The sequence below is a fragment of the Salvia splendens genome, chromosome 11 (genome assembly GCF_004379255.2).
Source record: "Salvia splendens isolate huo1 chromosome 11, SspV2, whole genome shotgun sequence".
Taxonomy (NCBI): domain Eukaryota; kingdom Viridiplantae; phylum Streptophyta; class Magnoliopsida; order Lamiales; family Lamiaceae; genus Salvia; species Salvia splendens.
Window position 1 is genome coordinate 9912530 of NC_056042.1, and position 20521 is coordinate 9933050.

At 39.2% G+C, this 20521-nt stretch overlaps 2 protein-coding genes across 10 annotated transcripts; both read left to right on the forward strand.

Moving 5' to 3' along the window:
- The first annotated feature begins 12635 nt into the window (after nucleotides 1–12635).
- LOC121753857 (ribonuclease H2 subunit B-like) lies at nucleotides 12636–15615 on the forward strand. 9 transcript variants are annotated; one of them, XM_042149131.1, is made up of 10 exons: nucleotides 12638–12837; nucleotides 12999–13254; nucleotides 13442–13543; nucleotides 13748–13824; nucleotides 14029–14152; nucleotides 14375–14439; nucleotides 14566–14635; nucleotides 14915–14989; nucleotides 15152–15242; nucleotides 15387–15615. In XM_042149131.1, the coding sequence occupies exons 2-9, from the start codon at nucleotides 13185–13187 to the stop codon at nucleotides 15154–15156; spliced, it is 588 nt and encodes a 195-aa protein (XP_042005065.1). In that variant the 5' UTR covers nucleotides 12638–12837; nucleotides 12999–13184; the 3' UTR covers nucleotides 15157–15242; nucleotides 15387–15615. The 9 variants fall into 9 exon arrangements, with proteins under 9 accessions (XP_042005057.1, XP_042005058.1, XP_042005059.1 ...); XM_042149123.1 differs by having other exon boundaries at nucleotides 12636–12837; nucleotides 14915–15242; XM_042149124.1 differs by having other exon boundaries at nucleotides 12636–12837; nucleotides 13005–13254; nucleotides 14915–15242.
- Nucleotides 15616–17648: 2033 nt separating this feature from the next.
- Nucleotides 17649–19641, forward strand: LOC121754918. Its single transcript, XM_042150205.1, has 3 exons — nucleotides 17649–18019; nucleotides 18564–19171; nucleotides 19243–19641. Exons 2-3 carry the CDS (start codon nucleotides 18800–18802, stop codon nucleotides 19438–19440), a joined length of 570 nt encoding a protein of 189 aa, XP_042006139.1. The 5' UTR covers nucleotides 17649–18019; nucleotides 18564–18799; the 3' UTR covers nucleotides 19441–19641.
- The last annotated feature ends 880 nt before the right edge of the window (nucleotides 19642–20521 follow it).

The following is a 20521-nucleotide window of genomic DNA, read 5'->3' on the forward strand; positions in this document are numbered from 1 at the left end:
CTCAGCTCACGCGTGACGCCCACTCGCTGCCCCGCGAGTGGGTTTCGTCACGGTGACGCAATAATTCATTTTTTTTTTAAATTCGAATTTAATAAATAAATAAAAAAAATTTGCAACGGTATTGTGACCGTTTTTTTATCCGTTTTGTATTTTTTTTTATTTTTAAAATTTATTTACTCTATAAATACTCCTATTTTATATTCCTTTCACTCACAAACACACATCTATTCCTCTCAAATCCTCTCTATTTCCACCCCAATTTTCATCTCAAATCAACTCTGTTTTTCTTCTCTCAAATTTAATCAAACTAATGGATCCTTTTGAACAAATGCGTCAAATATTGGAACAATCACTTGAAGAAGATCGACGACGGGAGGCGGAAGAAGTCGCGCCGCTCCAACGACGCTCCCGTACGTACATCCATCGTAACCGGGAGGAAGCCGCCGCAAGGTTAGTACGCGACTACTTCAGCGATAACCCGGTTTGGGGAGATACGTACTTCCGTCGCCGTTTCCGCATGGGGAAACCGTTATTTCTCCACATCGTGAATACTTTGGCAGCCCGGGAAGAGTTCTTCCAGGAAGGGTTCGACGCGGTCGGCCGTCCCAGCCACACGACGCTGCAGAAATGTACTGCAGCAATCCGTCAGCTTGCGACTGGACAAACGGCCGACATGTTCGACGAATACCTCCACATCGGAGACAGCACTGGGTGAATGTTGTTGCTCAAATTCTGCAAAGGCGTCCGGGCAGCCTTCACCGACGAATTTCTGCAAAGTATTCACGATGTGGAGAAATAACGGTTTCCCCATGCGGAAACGGCGACGGAAGTACGTATCTCCCCAAACCGGGTTATCGCTGAAGTAGTCGCGTACTAACCTTGCGGCGGCTTCCTCCCGGTTACGATGGATGTACGTACGGGAGCGTCGTTGGAGCGGCGCGACTTCTTCCGCCTCCCGTCGTCGATCTTCTTCAAGTGATTGTTCCAATATTTGACGCATTTGTTCAAAAGGATCCATTAGTTTGATTAAATTTGAGAGAAGAAAAACAGAGTTGATTTGAGATGAAAATTGGGGTGGAAATAGAGAGGATTTGAGAGGAATAGATGTGTGTTTGTGAGTGAAAGGAATATAAAATAGGAGTATTTATAGAGTAAATAAATTTTAAAAATAAAAAAAAAATACAAAACGGATAAAAAAACGGTCACAATACCGTTGCAAATTTTTTTTATTTATTTATTAAATTCACCGACGAATTTCTCCGGCGGCCAAGCACGACCGATTGTCAGTTCCTGCTCGACCTTCACGAAACAGTGCACGGATTCCCCGGGATGCTCGGCAGCGTCGATTGCATGCACTGGCAATGGAAGAATTGTCCGGTGGCGTGGAAGGGGTCCTACACGAGCGGCCACAAAGGCACCCACCCAACCGTTATACTCGAGGCCGTTGCCGACTACCGTCTTTAGATCTGGAACGCGTACTTCGGGGTCTCCGGGTCGAACAACGACGTAAACGTGCTCCACCAGTCCGACCTCTTGACCGAAGTTTTGGATGATAAAGCGTCGGCCATCAACTTCGTCGCCAACAACCGGCTTTATTAAATGGTGTACTATTTCGCCGATGGCATCTACCCGAAGTGGCCTACCTTCGTGAAGACGTGCAATGGGTCTGCGAACCCAAAGCAGGCTCTTTTTGCGCAGAAGCAGGAGGCTGCTCGCAAGGATGTGGAGAGGGCGTTCGGGGTTCTCCAAGCGCGCTTCAACATCATCAAAGCCCCAGCTCGTACGTGGTTCATGGAGAACATGGTCGACAACATGTATACGTGCATAATCTTGCACAACATGATTGTCCAAGACGAAGGACCCGAGGCGGGAAATTGGTTCGACCCCGAATCCCCCGGAAGCTCAACCGCAAGTAGTCCGCCTCGAAGTGGAGCGCATCCGTCTATACAAGAACGGTTATCTATTCGTGCAAGGACACGCGACTCTAGCGCCCACACCCAACTACAACAGAATCTAATTGAGCACATTTGGGCAAACTTTGGCGGATGAAATTATTAAAATTGTGTACTTTTATTTTTTTAGGATTTTAAGTGTGTGCTTTTTATTTTTTTAAGTTTAAGTTGTAACTTTGTTTTAATGTTGTGTGTTTTTTAATAAAGTGTGTTTATTTTTTATTAAAGTGTGTTTTTTAATTGAATTGAGTTGGAAATAAAAAAAATGAAATTGAATGAATAGTAATTTAAGGAACGGTTAAGGAACGGAGGGTTGCAGGTTCCGTTCCTTAGTTAAGGAATGGAGTAAAAAAGTACAGTGGGGCCGCAAATAGTAGTTTAAGGAACGGTTTAGGAACGGTATAGGAACAGCGTTGTGGATGACCTTATACTCAATCCGTCCATACTCCATATGACTAGGCCATTCAAGCCAGGGGTGGTTCGGTACAGTATACCGTACTATGAGTGTTATATCGTATATCGTATCGAAAGTTACGGTATGACAAAACACAATTTTTGGTATACCGAATTCCGATATACTGTAAAATTCGATATGGTAGTTTTTTATACTGCTACCGTACCGAAAAAAAATCTATTATACACATAATATGCAAAAAAAATAATTCTATTTTTTATATATGTATAACAGAGAATTCTATTTTTAAATTTTAGTATAAATATAACAAAAATATTATATACATATATATATATATATAGGGTAGTGTTAATCTCCTTTTCCTCACTTAGATTTAAATTCCTTCTTAATGTGGGTCGTTGGATTTGGTGGATGGAGGGACAAGATGAAATCCCATTTTTTAATCCCGTGTTGCATTATATGGTGGATTTTGTGCATTATATGGTGGATTGTGTGCATTATAAGGGTAAACTAGTAAAACAACCAAATTGAAAACCGCCCAAAACGGAAGGAGCGAATTTTCAGCGAGATTTTGATACAACCTTCCATCTACTCACACACTCTCTCTTTCACTCCAAACGTCTATCCCTCTCTCTACGTCTCTGCAATTCGTCTTCCCATTTTCCACCACTCTTCAAACCCTAGCCGCCACTGTTTTTCGTTGGGTATCTCCAGAAAGTGATCGTTTTCGTCGGTTTCACTCTCCAACTCTCACTCCGGTAGCACGCGAACAAATTGTTGAAGGCGTCGACAAGGTAGGGTTGCAAAAGGTTTCTATGGTGTTCGATGTTAATTTGAAGAAAATGGGGTGTGATGAATTGTTGATGGTAAATTGATGTGATTTCCTTTTGAAATTATGTATAGGAATCCCACCGGATCAGAAGCAATTGATTTTCGCTGAAAAGCAGCTTGAAGATGGCCTAACAATTGCTGATTACAACATACAGAAAGGTAATTCTCTCTCTCCATTTCTAGATTTAGTTATGCTGTTACGCTCTGTATTCTGATTAGCGGAGTGATGAATAATTCTGTAGAGCCGACTCTGCATTTGGTATTGAGGCTTAGGGGAGGTATCATTGAGCCTTCGCTTATGGCATTGGCCAGGATCTACATCAAGTAGTCTTCGTTGGCGCATTCGTCGACAAATTTTGTAAATGGGTGGAAGGGTGAATGTAAAATTCTTGTGTGCATTATTTGATTGTTTGGGTACATTATTAATTAATGATTACACATTATTTATCATGTATTATCCATTATTTGACTGCTTATGTATATGAGTGATTGGGTGAATGTAATATTCATGTGCGCATTATTTGATTGAATATGTGCATTATTTATCTAGTAGTATACATTATTCATCATGTATTAGGCATTATTTAACTCCTTGTGTACATGGGTGATTGGATGAATGCAATATTCCTGTGCGCATTATTGGATTGAATCTGTCCATTGTTTATGTAGTAGTATACATTATTTATCAATTATTAGGCATTATTTGACTGCTTGCTGAGGGACGTGGGTGAATGGGTGAATGCAATATTCCTATGTGCATTATTTGATTGAAGATGTACATTATATAGCTAGTACGTTACATTATTTATCAAGTAATAGGCATTATGTGACTGCTTGTGTACATAGGTGCATGAGTGAAAACCAGAATTCCCTATCCTTTGTGCATATATGATTGAATTTGTACATTATTTACCTAATAGTATAAATTATGTATCAAATATTATGCATTATTTGACTACTTGTGTACATATGTGAATGGGTGAAAGTCATTTTCCTTTGTGCATTATTTGATTGCTTCTGTACACTATTTATCAAGTATTATACATTATTTACCAAGTATTATGCATTAATTGACTGCTTGTGTACATGTGTGAATGGTGCATTATATGTACATTATGTGTATAGGTAAAAACTACTCCCTGGCCTAGATGATATCTGAACCCTAGATGAATAAGTGAAACTCGTGCATTCAATTGGTCATCCTCGTTCGACTTCTTCTTGCATTCCCTACTGCATACAACATAATACGAGGTTGTAACGTCGTCCATCTCTAGGGATTGAAATTTCTGACCGTTGTACATTATTTAGCTATTTCTATGCATTATTTATCTTGATTTATGCATCATTAGACTGCTGTTGTACATGAGTCTAAGAATGAATGCAATATTTGTATGTTCATTACTTGAGTGATTCTGTACATTATTTGGCTATTTGAATGCATTATTTATCTTGTTTTATGCATCACGTGGTTGTTGTCGTACATACTAACCCCTAGCCCCTAGGCTTGTTAAACCCTTAGGGAAAACAAGAAATGTGCGCCAAACATCGAAACACGACACAACTTAAATTAAACGGGTCAGGATAAATATTCATTTCATATTACAAATAATGCATGACAGAAACTAAACTACGCATTATACTACACTAAAATGTTCTTTATGTATGTCTGTTTTAAAAAATACCTACGCGCTATGCATGTGCAACCTGAGATGAATTACAGCAGCTCATGTATTTGGACAACGTTTTTAAGACTTAAAACATACTACACCCTAGCCCCTGGGCTTGTTAAACCCTTAGGGAAAACAAGAAACGTGCACCAAACATCGAAACACGGTACAACTTAAATGAAACGGGGCAGGATTTACCTTTTTGTAAATTATTTACCCTTTTTTATGCATTATTTATCATGTGTAAGGCATTATAAACCTGATGTTTTACATGGGTCAATGGGTCAATGCAATAATTGCATGTTCATTATTAGATTGAATCTGTACATAATGTTGATATTTCGATGCATTATTTATCATGGTTTAGCCATTATGTGACTGTTGTTCTACATGGTGCAAAGAGTGAATGCATTATTTGTATGTTCATTACTTGATTGAATCTGTACATTATTTGGCTTTTTCTATGCATTATTTATTAGTACATCATGTATTAGTTTTTAGACATTATGTTGTATCGCTATTACATACAACATAATACCATGTTGTAACATTGTCCAAACAAACCCGCTCATAAAACCTATACATTGCTGTTAGCATATCATGCATTATATAATCAATACCATCCATTATCTAATAACATTTGACGCATTACTTGTAGCGGTTTAAACTACTAACCTAGCCATACCGAAAATTAAATCGTAAAGGAATGCCTCATACTCGCGGTCCTTCGTAGAGGTTGTGTTTCTCACAGTATACTACACACCTAGCCCCCGTGATTGGGCAACCCTAGGGGAATGAATGAACCATAAACCCCACATTCAAAAACTGGCAATCATGTTGCAATATAAAGCTACGCGCTATTAATGTGCAACCCCAGATGAATTACTGCAGCTCGTGTATTTGGACAACGTTAATTAGACTTAGAACATACTACACCCTAGCCCCTAGGCTTGTTAAACCCCTAGAGAAAACAAGACACGTGCGCCAAACATCAAAACACGGCATAAGTTAAATTAAACGGGTCAAGATAAATGTTCATTGCATATCACATATAATGCATTACAGAAACTACACTCTGCATTATACTATACAATATGTAGATTATGTATATCACATATAATGCATCGTCGTCTTCGTCTTCATCGAAATTTCGATCGACAACCTCGTGTTTACGTGAGGATTTTGATTTTTCCTCTGATAATTCCTCAGCAGATCTCTTGCCACCTCCTCGACGCGGCGGTTTTGATCCATGACGGGCGCCATGAGCTCTTCGTTGATCACGCTTCTGATGCTGTTCATGTTGTTGTGATTCCTCGTGGAAACGTCGCGATTTGGTGATGATTTGTTGTTGATTTCTGATTGTAGTGATTTGTGGTGGCGATCGTCGTCGACATCACGCTGACCGGAGATAATCTCACGGATCTCTTTGCGCCGGCGGAGTGGTTGCCTCTAGACGACGGCGTTTTGCTGAGGCAGGATCGGGAGAACGACGAAGCGGAGGAGCACATCGATGCGTTTGTGGATTTCAGCGACGGCGACACGCCACCGCCGATTTTGCTCTTCTTCATGTTTCCGCCGGCGAAGAGCGAGTTCAGGAATTCGGCGAGTTTGCCGCCGGGGGAAATCGTCTGCTTCACCTTCTTCAATTAAACCCGGACGAATGGAGTAACAATTCAACGAAATCTGCATAAAATATTTTGCTAAACTGCTGGAATACTCTACCGCTGAAATCATGGAGCATTCCATAACTAACTCCAAATGCTAATGTCTATTAAGCCCTTTACACGTTAAATATTAAGAGAATTAACTAATTTCAGCCAAATATTTTAACCATCCGATCACTACAAATCCATGGATGAGATTAAGAAGGAGATGGGATTAATAAGGGGAAAAGGATTTGAATACAATCCTATATATATATGTTTATATCTATATAATAATCAATCGGTATACACCGAAGATTCGGTATATCACGGTATACTGCGGTATAGGAAATCTAATACCGTTACCGTACCGGAAACTACGGTATACCAAAAAATCGGTATTTTTGGTATTTTTCGGTACAGTAAGTTAGGTATTCTATTATTTCGGTACAATTAGGGGTAGGTAGGTATGGTATACCTTACCGAAACCACCATACCGTAAAATCGGTATGCGAAAAAATCATACCTTTACCTTATCAAAATTTTCGGTATATCGTATTTTCGGTATGACGAATTTCCATATCAATACCGTACCGCATTTTCGGTATACCGTACTTTTGCGTTATACCTTTCTTTTAAGTCAATAGAAATAGATAATTTGAGTATATAGAATATTATATATATTCTATAATTTAAAAAATATATAAAATATATTTTATTTATAATTATATTTATATTTCACAATAAATTTTATAATTAAAAAATATATAAAATATATTTTATATATAATTATATTTATATTTTACGGTATATACCTTAATTTACTGTATATACCGAATTGCGGTATACAACGGTATACCACGGTTTATAAAAACTCATACTGTTATCTTACCGAAAGATGTCGGTAAGGTATCATACCTTACCGAAAATTACGGTATGCCAAAAATTTGATATTTTCGGTATTTTTTTGGTACGATAAAGCCAGTTTTTCGGTATTTTTCCTCAACCCTAGGTATAATTCCTCAGCCCTAATTCAGGCTACACACGGATTTTAAAATAAGAAAGAAGGGTTAGTTTTAGTTTAGAATCAAACTAAATATATAAATCGAAACGAACAACGCTAAACGTGCTTCAAACGAAAGCGGTGCTCACCTAAGGATCTCGCATAAAATGTGTAGCATATCATTCCCCCATAAATGGATATGGATTGTTTTTATGAGACAAACCAAAAAAGAAACACACAACTAAATCCGTATACATCCCATTATCTAGTTTCATTGGGCCAGATACAGGCGGGATACAAAAAAAAGAGCCACATAGATTTGTAACATAGCTACCGAACACATAACTAAATCTGGATACATCCCATTATCCAGCTCTAACATAGCTACCGGCCCCTTAGTGTGTTAAGCAGATAGATAAAAAAGTAAGAATGAGAAAACATAGTAAAAAATGAATAAAGTAGAAAAAATAAAGTAAAATAGAGTAAAGTAAGAGTGAACTTCTAAAATGGAAAAATTACTCAACTATAAGGGAATAATTCCTTATAAATAGACCAATTCTAACTAAGGAATTTTTTTCACTCTAATGTGGTGTGAGTCTCATTCTCCACTAACAATATTTTTTATTCTATCTCTTTTTTACTTTACCAATTGTGCATTTGAATCCGTATCGTCGGTGGGAGTAATACCACATAGAAAAATCTTAAATATTAAAATTTTGATATACAATGGTTTTTGGTATTTGCTTATAATATCTTACAGGAAGATTTCGACACAATAATAATACGAAACTTCATATACAGAGGTATATGGCATCATACCGAAATTTCAGTATTATCTTGTATATATCGATGTCAATATACCTGTAAAAATGGTATATACCGTGAATATCGAATATATATAATTATATACTTCATCCATCCCATAAAAATAGACTAATTGAGAATGACATAGATTATAATGCGTAATCGATAAGTAAGAGAAAAAGAGAAAAAATAGTTAAAATACATATAGTGGATGGTGAGGCTTATAAACAATAGAGTGAACTTCAAAAACATTCCATAGGCTATGAGTTTATCTTGCTCATAGTCCCTGGACTTAAAAAATTTCCACAGACAACACTATACTAAACCTTTATCTAGAAATTGGTCCTTTTAACTTTTTTTTTGTTAAAATGCTCTTTTGAGGGGTTTGAGCCATTGGGACTTTTCAAAAATATTTACTCTTCAGTGATGTCAGCTCATAATTATTTTTGCTTGCATAATTAATTGTGTCACTTTTTATTTCTGTCTTTACACCTTCTCTGCTCTATCTCTCTTCCATTCTCTTCTTCTTCCTTCCTCTGGTTTCCTCCGTAAAAAGTCGACGGTTCATGTAATTGAAATGTCATTTGCTATACTACTTTTATGCATATTGAAATGTCATTTGCTATTTGATATAGATGACCAGAGACTATATCAAATTTATTATAATTGGAAGCTGGAGTCTGCGGCGGACTATACTACTTTTATGCCTATTGAAATGTCATTTGCTATCCTAAGGGCCTGTTCAAGAACCTTGAAATGTGCAGATATGGGCTCATATCTTGGACTTGGTGGGTGTTCAAGTTCCATGGTGGATTCTTCTTAAGCCCGTTGTTAATTACCTAGCCCGCACTGTTCATCTGTGGTATACACTTAATCCATTTCAGGCAAAGGGGGTACTTTATGAATTCTGGATCAAATTTCGGATCCAGAATAGCAGGTGAACTTACCAACTTGCCCTTGAAATTTTCACGGCTCTCTTTCCTTTCCATCTCATAATTTATGCATCTCATCAATTGCTCTCTCTCCCTCCAATTCAATGGATACTCTTCAATCCAATTACTCTGATTCCCCTTCTAAGCCCCAATCCGAACCCCAATCTGAAACCCTCGAAAAAACCCTTGACTCCTCCAACAACGGAGCTGCCGCCGCCGATGCTTCTATGCCCGTCCCGAAGCCTCTTTTGTCGGGGAATGGTCTCGCGAACACGCACATCGGCACTGACAAAGATTTCTCCGGGGGCGAGGAGGAAACGACAAGCCGCAGGCGGAGGCGAGCTAGGTGGGACCCGCCCCCGAGCGAGTCCAGCTACGATGGTAACGCTGCCAACGGCGATGGAAATTCTGGAACCGGTGGGAGGAAGCGGAAGTCGAGGTGGGCAGATGACGAGCCGAATGGACTCGTAGAATTGTATGTGGTGGTGATTGGTGAATTGCGTGTTTGATTTTGGGAATAATTGTTGGTTTTTGAATGATAGGACGGGATCTGGTGCGATGAAGGGTGGTGATTTGTTGGTGAACAAAGATGGAGTGCAGCTTGTGCCTGAGAATGAAGTTCAATAGCAGCTCAATTTGGCTATCAATTTGCAGACAAGCTCGTCAAAAACGATGAGGGCAAATTAGGTAGTATAGAAAATGGGCAAATTTTAAACAAAAAAGAAAAAAATTGTAAAAGCCTATATCTGCAACCCTTTCTGAGATCTTGAACACTATAAACACATACAATAAATCTTTATGGAACAGTATTAAATCTGGATCAGATTTAATTGGGCAGATTTCATTTGAAACAACTTGAACAGGCCCTAATAATGTTGAAAAAACCCCACCTAATAATAAGTTTACTATCCTAGTCAAATAGTATTTCCTTCGTCCTATTTCAAGTAATACTTCATCCGTCCCTCTGTACTCGAGTCGTATTCCTTTTTGGATTCTCTCTTGCTTTACTCTCTCTTCCTTTATTCTTTTTTTTATCTCTCTACTTTTTTCCTTTTCTACTTTATTATTCATTTACTTAATACAACTTTCTTAAATCTCGTACGGAAAAGAAACGCCTCTAATACAGAGGGACGGATGAAGAACATTTTTTGGGATGACTAATTTTAAATGACACACTTCTAAATACTACTTCCTCCGTCCGAATTAAGTTGAGTAAAAACGTTTGGAAACAGAGATTAAGAAATTGTGTTGAATAAGAAAAATGGATAAAATTAAAAAGATAAAGAGAGAGTAAAATATGTGATGAAATAAAATAAAAGTGATCAGATGATATGTTTTTCTTAAAAAAAGGAATTGACTGAACTTAATTGGTACATGAAGAAAGGAATAAGATAACTTAGCGGACAAGCAATAGCCCAGCCATGCCACATCAGCAGCACTAAATTCCTCCTGCCACATTAGCTGGACAAGCAACTGGACAAGCAATAGCCCAGCCACAGCCATGCCACATCATCAACACTAAAAACAAATAATTAACAATCACACAAAATACGGAATTAAATTCACGCCACATATACGGGAAAATTCAACAATTTCATTTAAATTAAAAAAAGGTACATAATTTAACAAAATTACATAATAAAAAAAAATTAAATAATTTAACAAAATTACATAATTAAAAAAAACTTATCTTCGTGTAGTCCTCCGCGCCCACAACTCTTCAATTAAATCCTTTTGGAGTCGAATATGAGCATCCACTTGGCGCATGTCGGCATGTGCCTGGAGGCGGCCGGCTTCATCGTGAGGTACCCTGCTTCGTACGTTGGGGGCGGCCGCGCCTTGGCTTGGACCGGCTTCATTATCGTCGTTGGCCCAACTAGTCAGTTGTACACCTTCATCTTCGACAATCATGTTGTGCATGATAATACATACGTACATTATATCAGCAATGCAGTCGACATGCCACAAACGCGTTGGACCCCTAACTGCCGCCCATCGAGACTGGAGCACGCCAAATGCGCGCTCCACGTCCTTGCGCGCCGACTCCTGTCGTGCCGCAAAGTAGGCCTTCCTCTCATCTGATGCGCATCGGATCGTCTTCACAAAGACGGGTCACCTAGGGTATATCCCATCCGCCGAGTAGTAGCCCATATCATGTTGGTTGCCGTTGGCGACAAAACTGATGGCCGGACCGATGCCCTAGCACTGCTCGTTGAAAAGGGGCGATGAGTTGAGGACGTTGAGGTCGTTGTTCGAACCGGCTACCCCAAAATATGCATGCCAAATGCACAGCCGGTAATCAGCTACGGCCTCGAGGATCATCGTGGGATTCTTTCCCTTGTAGCCGGTCGTGTAGAACCCTTTCCAGGCAGCAGGGCAGTTCTTCCACTCCCAATGCATACAATCTATGCTGCCAAACATACCCGGGAACCCATGCTTCTCCCCGTGCATCTGCATCAGCTCCTGACAGTCTTCGGGGGTTGGGCTTCGAAGGTACTGCTCACCGAATACTTCAACCACGCCCTGACAAAAATACTTCATACATTCAAGGGCAGTCGTCTCGCCGATGTGGAGGTACTCGTCCCACATGTCTGCCGCGCCTCCGTAGGCCAGCTGCCTGATTGCCGCAGTGCACTTTTGAATAGGTGTGTGCCCGGGTCTGCCAGTCGCATCATGCCTGAAGCGGAAACACAGATATCGACGCTCCAAAGCGTCGACAATACGCATAAACAGGGCTCTGCTCATCCTAAAACGCCGCCTGAAAAGGTTGGCGTTAAACCGCAGCTCCGTTGCGAAGTAGTCTTCGTATAGCCGCTGATGTGCAGCTATGTGATCCCGGTCAATCATTGCTCGGCGGTGGACAACAGGTCGAGGTTGAGGAACCGCCGGCTGCGAGGCCCGTTGTAGCAGCCGGTCTATCTCTCGGGACGTATAGGTATCCAAATGTTAGTTCAAACGCCGTTCGTACTCCTCAGCATCCCCACCACTACCACTACTACTAACACCCGCGTTACTCATTTCACGTTGTTGATCTTGTATATAAATTAAGATAGAGAGAGAGTACTCGTTAAAACAAGTGGTGCGAATGAAAATGTCGCGCAAATCACGTATATATAGTGTTTTGAAAATTAAAAAAAAAATTTGGCTCGCCGATCGGAGAGAGAATCGGCGAGCGCCAGGGAATCGGCGTTCCCTCGCCGAAATTCTCGCCAATTTAGCGCTCGCCGGCTGCAATAGTTCGGTGAGCGCCAAAAATCGGCGAGCCGCTCGCTAGCCGACCACGGGAGATGCTCTAATAATACCACTCTGTCTACTATTTTTTTTCCCACTTTGTTACTTTATTATCTCATTTTATTCAACATTACTTGAAATTTTGTGATGACTCAGAAATGCACGGATTAGAGTGGGGATTGTATTTCACAATATCTGTGGGGCAATGAAAATGGCGCGCAGTGCTCTCCCCACACGCTTATATCTAGGGTTTCAGTTTTCAAAATCAAACTGAACTTAATTTTCCTTGAGTGATATTGGCGCGAAGAACCCACTCCCGACTATACTCTGGTTCAATTTTGTCGACGACAGCGTTTAAGGTATGATCTATCGTTTCAGTCCATTTTCGTCGCTAAGGTGCTCGACGAACTAATCTTATTTGGCTTAGTTTCAAATTGAAATGATTCAGTATCGTAATTTACAAATTTAATCGATTTTATATTTTTATTTATATAAACTGTTAATTTAGACATTTTTCAAGTGCCAGTAGCTACAGATGGCTTGGTGGGAAGGCGTCGATGAAACTCGAGTTCTTATCGCGCAAGGTTTTTTTTTGCCCTTTCTTCTTTTAATGTCTTTGAACATATTTTTTTCTTAATAGTACATTTTATTAACTTGTTAAATAATCAAGGTCCTAGTTAATTATCTTAGAAACTTGCTTAAGTGTATGTTTGCAAATCCTTCTACGATTGGGAAGCATCAGGGTTCATTTTTATCACTGCCGCATCCTAGAACAGGTAGTTTCCCACGATTATTGTTTTGCCTCTTATTTAACAGTATGAATTGTTTGGATATTTTCTTAGAATAGCAATGTCCTTTGCTCACGTTAATGACTGAAAGGTGTGTTGTAATTTTTTTTGTTAAAGCCTGGTACTTTGCATAGTCTCGAGTTTAATGATTTGGATGATTGGGCTGTGCAACCAGGAAATAAAGCGTGCTACCTCTGTGTTGATGGAGTTCTTCAAGAGCTTCACTGGTTTAAGCAATCTAATGGATCTTGGTTCATTGGGGATTATGTTTGTGAAGGTAACGATTGCATTTCCTGTCATTAGAAAGATTTAGTGTTGGCAGCTTATGTTTATCTCAAATGCCAAAGATATTGGATTGGAGTGGTTCTGTCGCACTATGTTTTATCCCAATAACCGAAACGAGTCTCTTTCTTTTTAGCTGTTGCTTTATATATGTTAAGTGTGATTCTTATTTAGCTTTTTATGTTTTGCTCCCATGCAGATGGCCGCTTGTATACTGCAACTCCCATTGATCCCATTTTTATTCTGTTGCGCGTCTTTGAGGAAGCTCGAATGAAGGTTTGCTTTTGCATTTGCTGTTACTGTAGTTTCTTGTCGGAACAAGCTTCTAGTTCCTTGTGAACAAGCATTTGATATTCTATAATCTGTATGTGAATTCTTTTAGCCTCTTCCTATTTAAAATTTTCAATCAATGATTTGACTGGACATGTTGCTTCTCTTTGCCCAGTCATCATTAGTGAAGATTAATTGTTATGAATGCAGAAAGGAAATGAACCGGGGAAGTTTAGGCAACTTGATGAGATTATGTATATTCAAGGGTTCCCTGGATATCAATCTCTGTCATCTGTGGCAGAGAAGGCTATGGCAGTTGTTTGTGATCTCAAAGGTAGTCTGCTAGCTATTTTGTTCGAGAGTAAACCCACCTGCACATTATGTATGTTGAGCACAAGCAATGTTTTTTTTTGGGTTTGAGTTTTTCTCGACATGATCAAAGTCAAAACACTTCAATCAAATAAGAGTCTGGATATGGAGCTGGTGTTGTGTAGAGTTCATTACAAATATGGATTAAATTAAGATCAATAGTTAATTTCTTTTTCAATCTAAACAGAAGTTGGGTCAAGCAAGTTTTTCAGGATCGATGACATGAAGGTATTGAAGTGGTTATGTTATAAGGTTAGCTTTGACTCCTTTCCAAGTTGAGCATTATCTGCCATGCAGTCACACATCAATTTCATACCCTGACCATTGTATTTCATTTTCTTTCATGTTTCCCGACACTCTAATTTGTCTGAAATGCAGGTGCAACAACTGAAACAAACACTACAGACATTGGATAAGAATTATGCTGCCCGAGATGAGAAAGATACATGTATGTTGTCTGTGAACTACTTTTATCACTATTTTACCTGAATTTGTCAACGAAGAACTATATTGCCACTAGAAATCTCCATATGCCGTATAATAATTGAAACGTTTGCTCCATCTTCATAGATGTCTAATGTTTTCTTTCCCAGCCAAAGACAAACATATCACTGTGCAAAAAAAAAAAGCTATTGTATTTATATACAAAATTTCGTGCAGCATGAAGAGGCTGTAATTGTGAACAAACCTACCAATGGTTACTGATTAAGTATTTTTCATGTTGCAGTGTTTGACGCAGTGTCAATCATGCGGGAGTACTTGAAGGATGAGCCTTGGATAAATCTTCTTTGCAACAAACTAAGTACTGTATTTCTTTTAGATCGCCACTTTTCTCAGCCAAGAAAAACTGCAAGCTTGAATTCTTGAATATTTATGAATATAAAAACTAACACAAGTTAAATACACGGATCCATGCTCTTAAGTTTTTGTCTACACCTTTAAATTCCCAGTGCTCCTTTTTCAGATTAAATATAGATGACTTAACAAAGGCACAAGATGTTGCAGTGCTTCCACCTTCCACAGGAAATGATCTCGGGTCATTTGCTCTGGCACAGGTACAAAGTCATGCACCTCAAACAAGTTGTTTCGAATATGCAATGCTAACTGCTAACTGCATCCATCCAATGTTATGGAAGTCTGAGATTCAATGTTGTTCTTATGTTATGGAAGTCTGAGATTCAATGTTGTTCTTCCTTCAGGAGACTAGCGTAACGGGGAAAAATGCATCACGGACCACAAGGCAACAAGCTAAGAAGGCAAAAGTGGTGAAAGATTCCCAAAACATTAAGGACATGTTCAGCAGGGCTACTAGAAAGAGAGGGTAAAACAGGCTTTTCTTTAGCATGAACACATTCATGTTATGTTATACAATGTGATATTTCTGCATTTCGATATTTTTCTAATTAAATCCCGAGCAAATTCCTTCTCTTTTGGTCTTTTCGTCAAGCAATTGGCAGACATTATCTGGAACACTTAAATCTTAAAGAGACTTATTTTGGATGTCTCAACCAATAATAGGGATATCCCACTATCCTAGGACCCGTAGATTAAATAGTACGAACGATGTATGATATGATTATCCCATATATCCCTATTATTTAGTTATTGATTTACCACATCTTTCTCGTATTTACTTAGATATTAGTATTAGATTTGATTTACTTTATTTGTGTAGAATATTATTGTAGGTCCTCTTCTAATGCTTATAACATCATAATCCAAACTTAAGACTAAATCTACACCTTTTGATTATGAAATAAGTGGATGATATTAAAGCTCATAAATTTCAATAAATAATAGATAAAATATCAACAAAAGGGTAATATCGTTATTATGTTATCATATGATAATTTTCGCGGGTGTTTTTTTATATCAACATTAGTGTATTACAAATATCAACAATATGACATGAGAATATCAACACAAGTACAAGAAAATATCAATACAATTTTATTGACAACTTACCTACACTGTATTTAGATTTTACATACACTATATTGAGATTTTTTATTTGCATTTGTTGATAAAATCTGCTTAATCAAGATGTACGAAAATTGAAATATAATTTATCAAATTTCATCACTTGAACATCGTCGGAACATATGCAATTGAGATCTCGTTGGAATCCTTATAAAATTATCCTTAATTTGATATATTTTTTCTGAAAAAATAATTTAAATCGAGAGAGTTACGTAAATTTAAAGTTTTGAGATGATTTTGATGAGAGAGAATTGACATTAATACCCTTTAAATTTATTTAATAATTATTTTAATTTAAAATATAATCCATGTGACATTATTTTAACCACTAGATCTCCTAATCTAATGGCTAAGATTTGGTCTTAATTTGTGATTATTAATTAGTTAGCAATTGATCACTCCCTTAATATTGTATTCCCAAATATTATTGATATGTGTGGAGTATTCCATATCATGAATAAGTCAGCAATATAAATCTATCTTTATTTATTTCGCTCTCTTCTTTTCCAACCTGAGAAAACCCTAGTTTAGCATAAGTCTTGCTTGACGGGAAGACCCCCACGACAGACATCTATCGATTACCGATCTATGGACACCGATCGCCAACGATAAGAGTGACTCCAATAGGGGGCCGCGGCGGCCGCCGTGATGTTCTATAGCTGGAAAGGAGGGAGCCGCGCCAGGGGGTGGACGGCCACGAGCCGTATTTGCGGCGAGGAAGGGGCGGTGGGGTCTAGGGCGCGACTCCGACTCCTGATTTTTTAATTTTTAAAAAAATCTTTATCTATAAAATATCTATTCCCAAATCATATTTTTCATTCCATTGCATTCTATTTATTTTTGTCCAATTAATTTTGTTCCAGTCCAATTAAAATACACCAACAATTAATAAAATAATGTGACTTATGGTTGTGGCGTGACCACTATTGGACTGGACAAGTTTTTGTAGCTGTGGAAGAGTTTTTGTGGCTGTGCCTTGGTGGAATCGTGGCTGTGCCACTTTATAGTGGACACTCTAAGGGACTTCACCAGTCCACCCTTATCGGTACTAGTGATATGAAATGTAACACACACTGGAGTGTTTTTCTTTTCCATAAACAGCATCAATTCTGTAAAAATGCTTTTCATATGTTAAGTTTCTTATTAGATTCCATATTAGAGTAAAAATAATTCAGTTTTCATATTAGTAGAGAAAAGAAAGAGTGAAAGATATTTGGTAAACGATGGAAAATCGTAGTAGAATAAAAATGCATAAGCAACTTTGAAAATTGAATTTAAGAACTCTGGAAACGGCACCCGCGAGAATGAAACGCTGCGTTTGTGTTATGCCAAAAAGGTGTAATAGTGTTTTACTTTTAGCATATTCCAAAAGATATCCCTCTAGTGTCAGTTTTTTCTTCGAAGTATAATTATCTAATTCACTATAAATACTCCTTCTCCCTCTGTCTTAGTTGTACTTTTCTATTTCTGACTCATCTAAAACTACTTAGGGGGCGTCTGGTAGCTGAGAAATAGGCTGAAACACCAATTCATTCACGCCATTTCCGTCGTTTGGTTGGCCGAACACCAATCCACCGACCCGGGATTCAGCCGCCGGGTTTCAACCTTACATCTACTACTATCATCCTCTCCGTGTCAAGAGTATCAAGGTGGTGAGCAGGTATAAGATTTGGGCGTTTCACGATTCGGCTAGAAACGGGACCTTCATACCATTTTTCCCTCCGATTTCGTCAGCCGTATCGTTTTTGTTACTGTTGGCAACTCAATTTCTGCCGTTCGCGATTTCGACGCTCGACAGTCGTCTGTCACCGCCAAAGTTCAATTTGGATTCCGTCGGCTTAGCTTCGTTTGGGTATGTTTGAATTCGAATGTTCGATTACTCAGTTCAGTTCGATTTGTGGTGTTTTGGGGTTCGATCTGTTGGTTTATGTATTGAAGATGGATTTGGTGTGGTTGTTTAGTTGAATTCGGTCCGATTTGAGCCATTTTATGCTGTGCATATAAAGCTTTATTATTTGCGCTTATTGTTTGCAGTGTTGATTTGAGGTTTTTATGATTTCGATCTGTTGGTTTGTGTATTGAAGATGGATTTGGTGTGGTTGTTTAATTGAATTCAGTTTGATTTGTGCAAATTTTGTTACTTTATCAAAGATGAGTTATCTGGCAGAATTGTGGTGCATCTGTTATAAGCTAGGTTGTGCTTCTAATTTGCCGTTCCTTGCTGTTCTCATTTAGTCCATTTACTATTCGAATTTGGAGTTGTGAATGGTCCAAGTCTAGATTGAGTGATGTGGTTGTTATTCGGTTATTTAAGGTTTCCATCCACACTAGCTTCCCTCGTTCCATCAAGCTACTCCCTCTATGATAGAGCTCTTATTTTTCGCTGTTTTTTGTAGGAAACTTTGCTCCTCATTGCATGTTGTAGTCCCTTGATGCTTCATTTTCCATCTGTCCAATTTCGGTATGGAAGACCCCAAGCAAAAAAACGTGAGGAGGTCGAGGCCGCAATAGTTATGATCGAGGACATTATCCGTGACCATCAACAGAACTACTTCACTATTTTAAATATGGTTCGCATCATTGTATACAATTCGGACAACAACAGGATGACGAGACCCATGCCTCATACAGTATGTCAGAAAAAATGCCGGCACAAGTCGCACATATGAACCGACTTACTGGGGTGACTGACGTGGACTGCATCAACAACCTGCAGATGGACTGCAATGCTTTTGGGCGTCTATGTCGCATTCTTCGTGATAGGTGTCGTTTAGTGGACCAAAGGTATGTTCGCGTGGAGGAGCAGGTAGCAATGTTCCTTAGCAGTCTTGCCCATCACAACAAAAATCGTGTAGTTGGATTCCATTTTCTTCGGTCGAAACATACTGTGAGTCACTACGTGCACGACATTATGCGCGACGTTATTCATCTGCACAAAACCCTCTTTGTGCAGCCGTTGCCGGTTGATGATAGTTGTGACGACCCAAGATGGAAATGGTTTAAGGTAAACAAATCTTTATCCGACTACATGACTTCATCCTCATGCTTGTGCTTAAATACTTGTACATTTCATAGGGTGGTCTGGGTGCACTAGACGGGACGTACATTAACGTCCATGTTAGTATAGCCGATGCTTCTCGTTACAGGTCTAGGAAGGGTGAAATCGCAGCGAACACACTAGCCGTGTGCGACAGGTTTCTTCGGTTTGTGTACATTCTACCGGGAAGGGAGGGGTCCGTGGCAGATTCAAGGGTTCTTCGGGATGCGTGTTGATATGGCGAACTACACGTGGGCTAATCAATAGGTGTTTCTTCATCCATTGCTGTTTAGACTGTCGAACTTGTTGCTGTAAATTTTTTTTTCTGCCTATGGATTGTATCAATTGCACTTTCGTATCTCATTTGGCGGGGAGATTATAAACTCAGAATCGTTTGTAGCATTAGAATTTTTCGTTACTAAACTGATTGTTTATCATATTGCGTAGAGTTTTTGCAAGTTTGGATACGAGACATTACACAAACCGATAATATGTGATTTATAGGCCACTGCACGATGACCGATGGGGAAAACTACATATCACGGTCAAACATACATTAACAACTACACGGTGCATACACCACATCCAATGTCCTACTAGTAAGAGACACAACAAATCACAGCCAAGGAAATACAACTTGTGACCCACACAACACACACTAACAACAGATTAGTAGAAAGGAACAATGCATACAACAAACGAGAACAAACACACCAACCACACATCCGATACTCATGGGTTGATCTTCACCAAGAAGTGGAGTTTCTGGACGAGAACCATGTGGAAACCAACACACTTCCAACCTTGATATCATTGGCCTTCATGAACTTATGCCATCCACTTGCAAACCACTTCCTCCCACTCGCCGTGGAGACGACAACTTTCCATACCGCACCTCCGACCTCCAGATTGAACGTACACTTGGGCATGTTCAACTTCACATATTTGTCCCAAAAGCACTTGGGAATGCTCTACAAAACCCATACACAAGCATAACCAACAACAAGGTCACAAACAGAGTGTATGACAGGTAACAAAGAAGGGACATGAGCATCCTTCCATACCATTGTGTGTGACACGTTCATGGAGGTCATTTTCTTTGTGAGTGTCGGGCCGACTACCTTCGTGGTGCCAGATCTGGTGGAGCGGGAGCAGCTCAGTTTGAGCTCGAGGTCTGGAGCGCGATTGGTGGCGTCAACTTCTTTGTGGGCAGCCACCGGCAGGTGGGGGCTGCATGCAATCCTTGGCCAAGCTCAGTGATCTCTGCCGACGATGGCGGTTTAACAGTGAGGACTTCGGTGGGCAGCTCGACGTTCG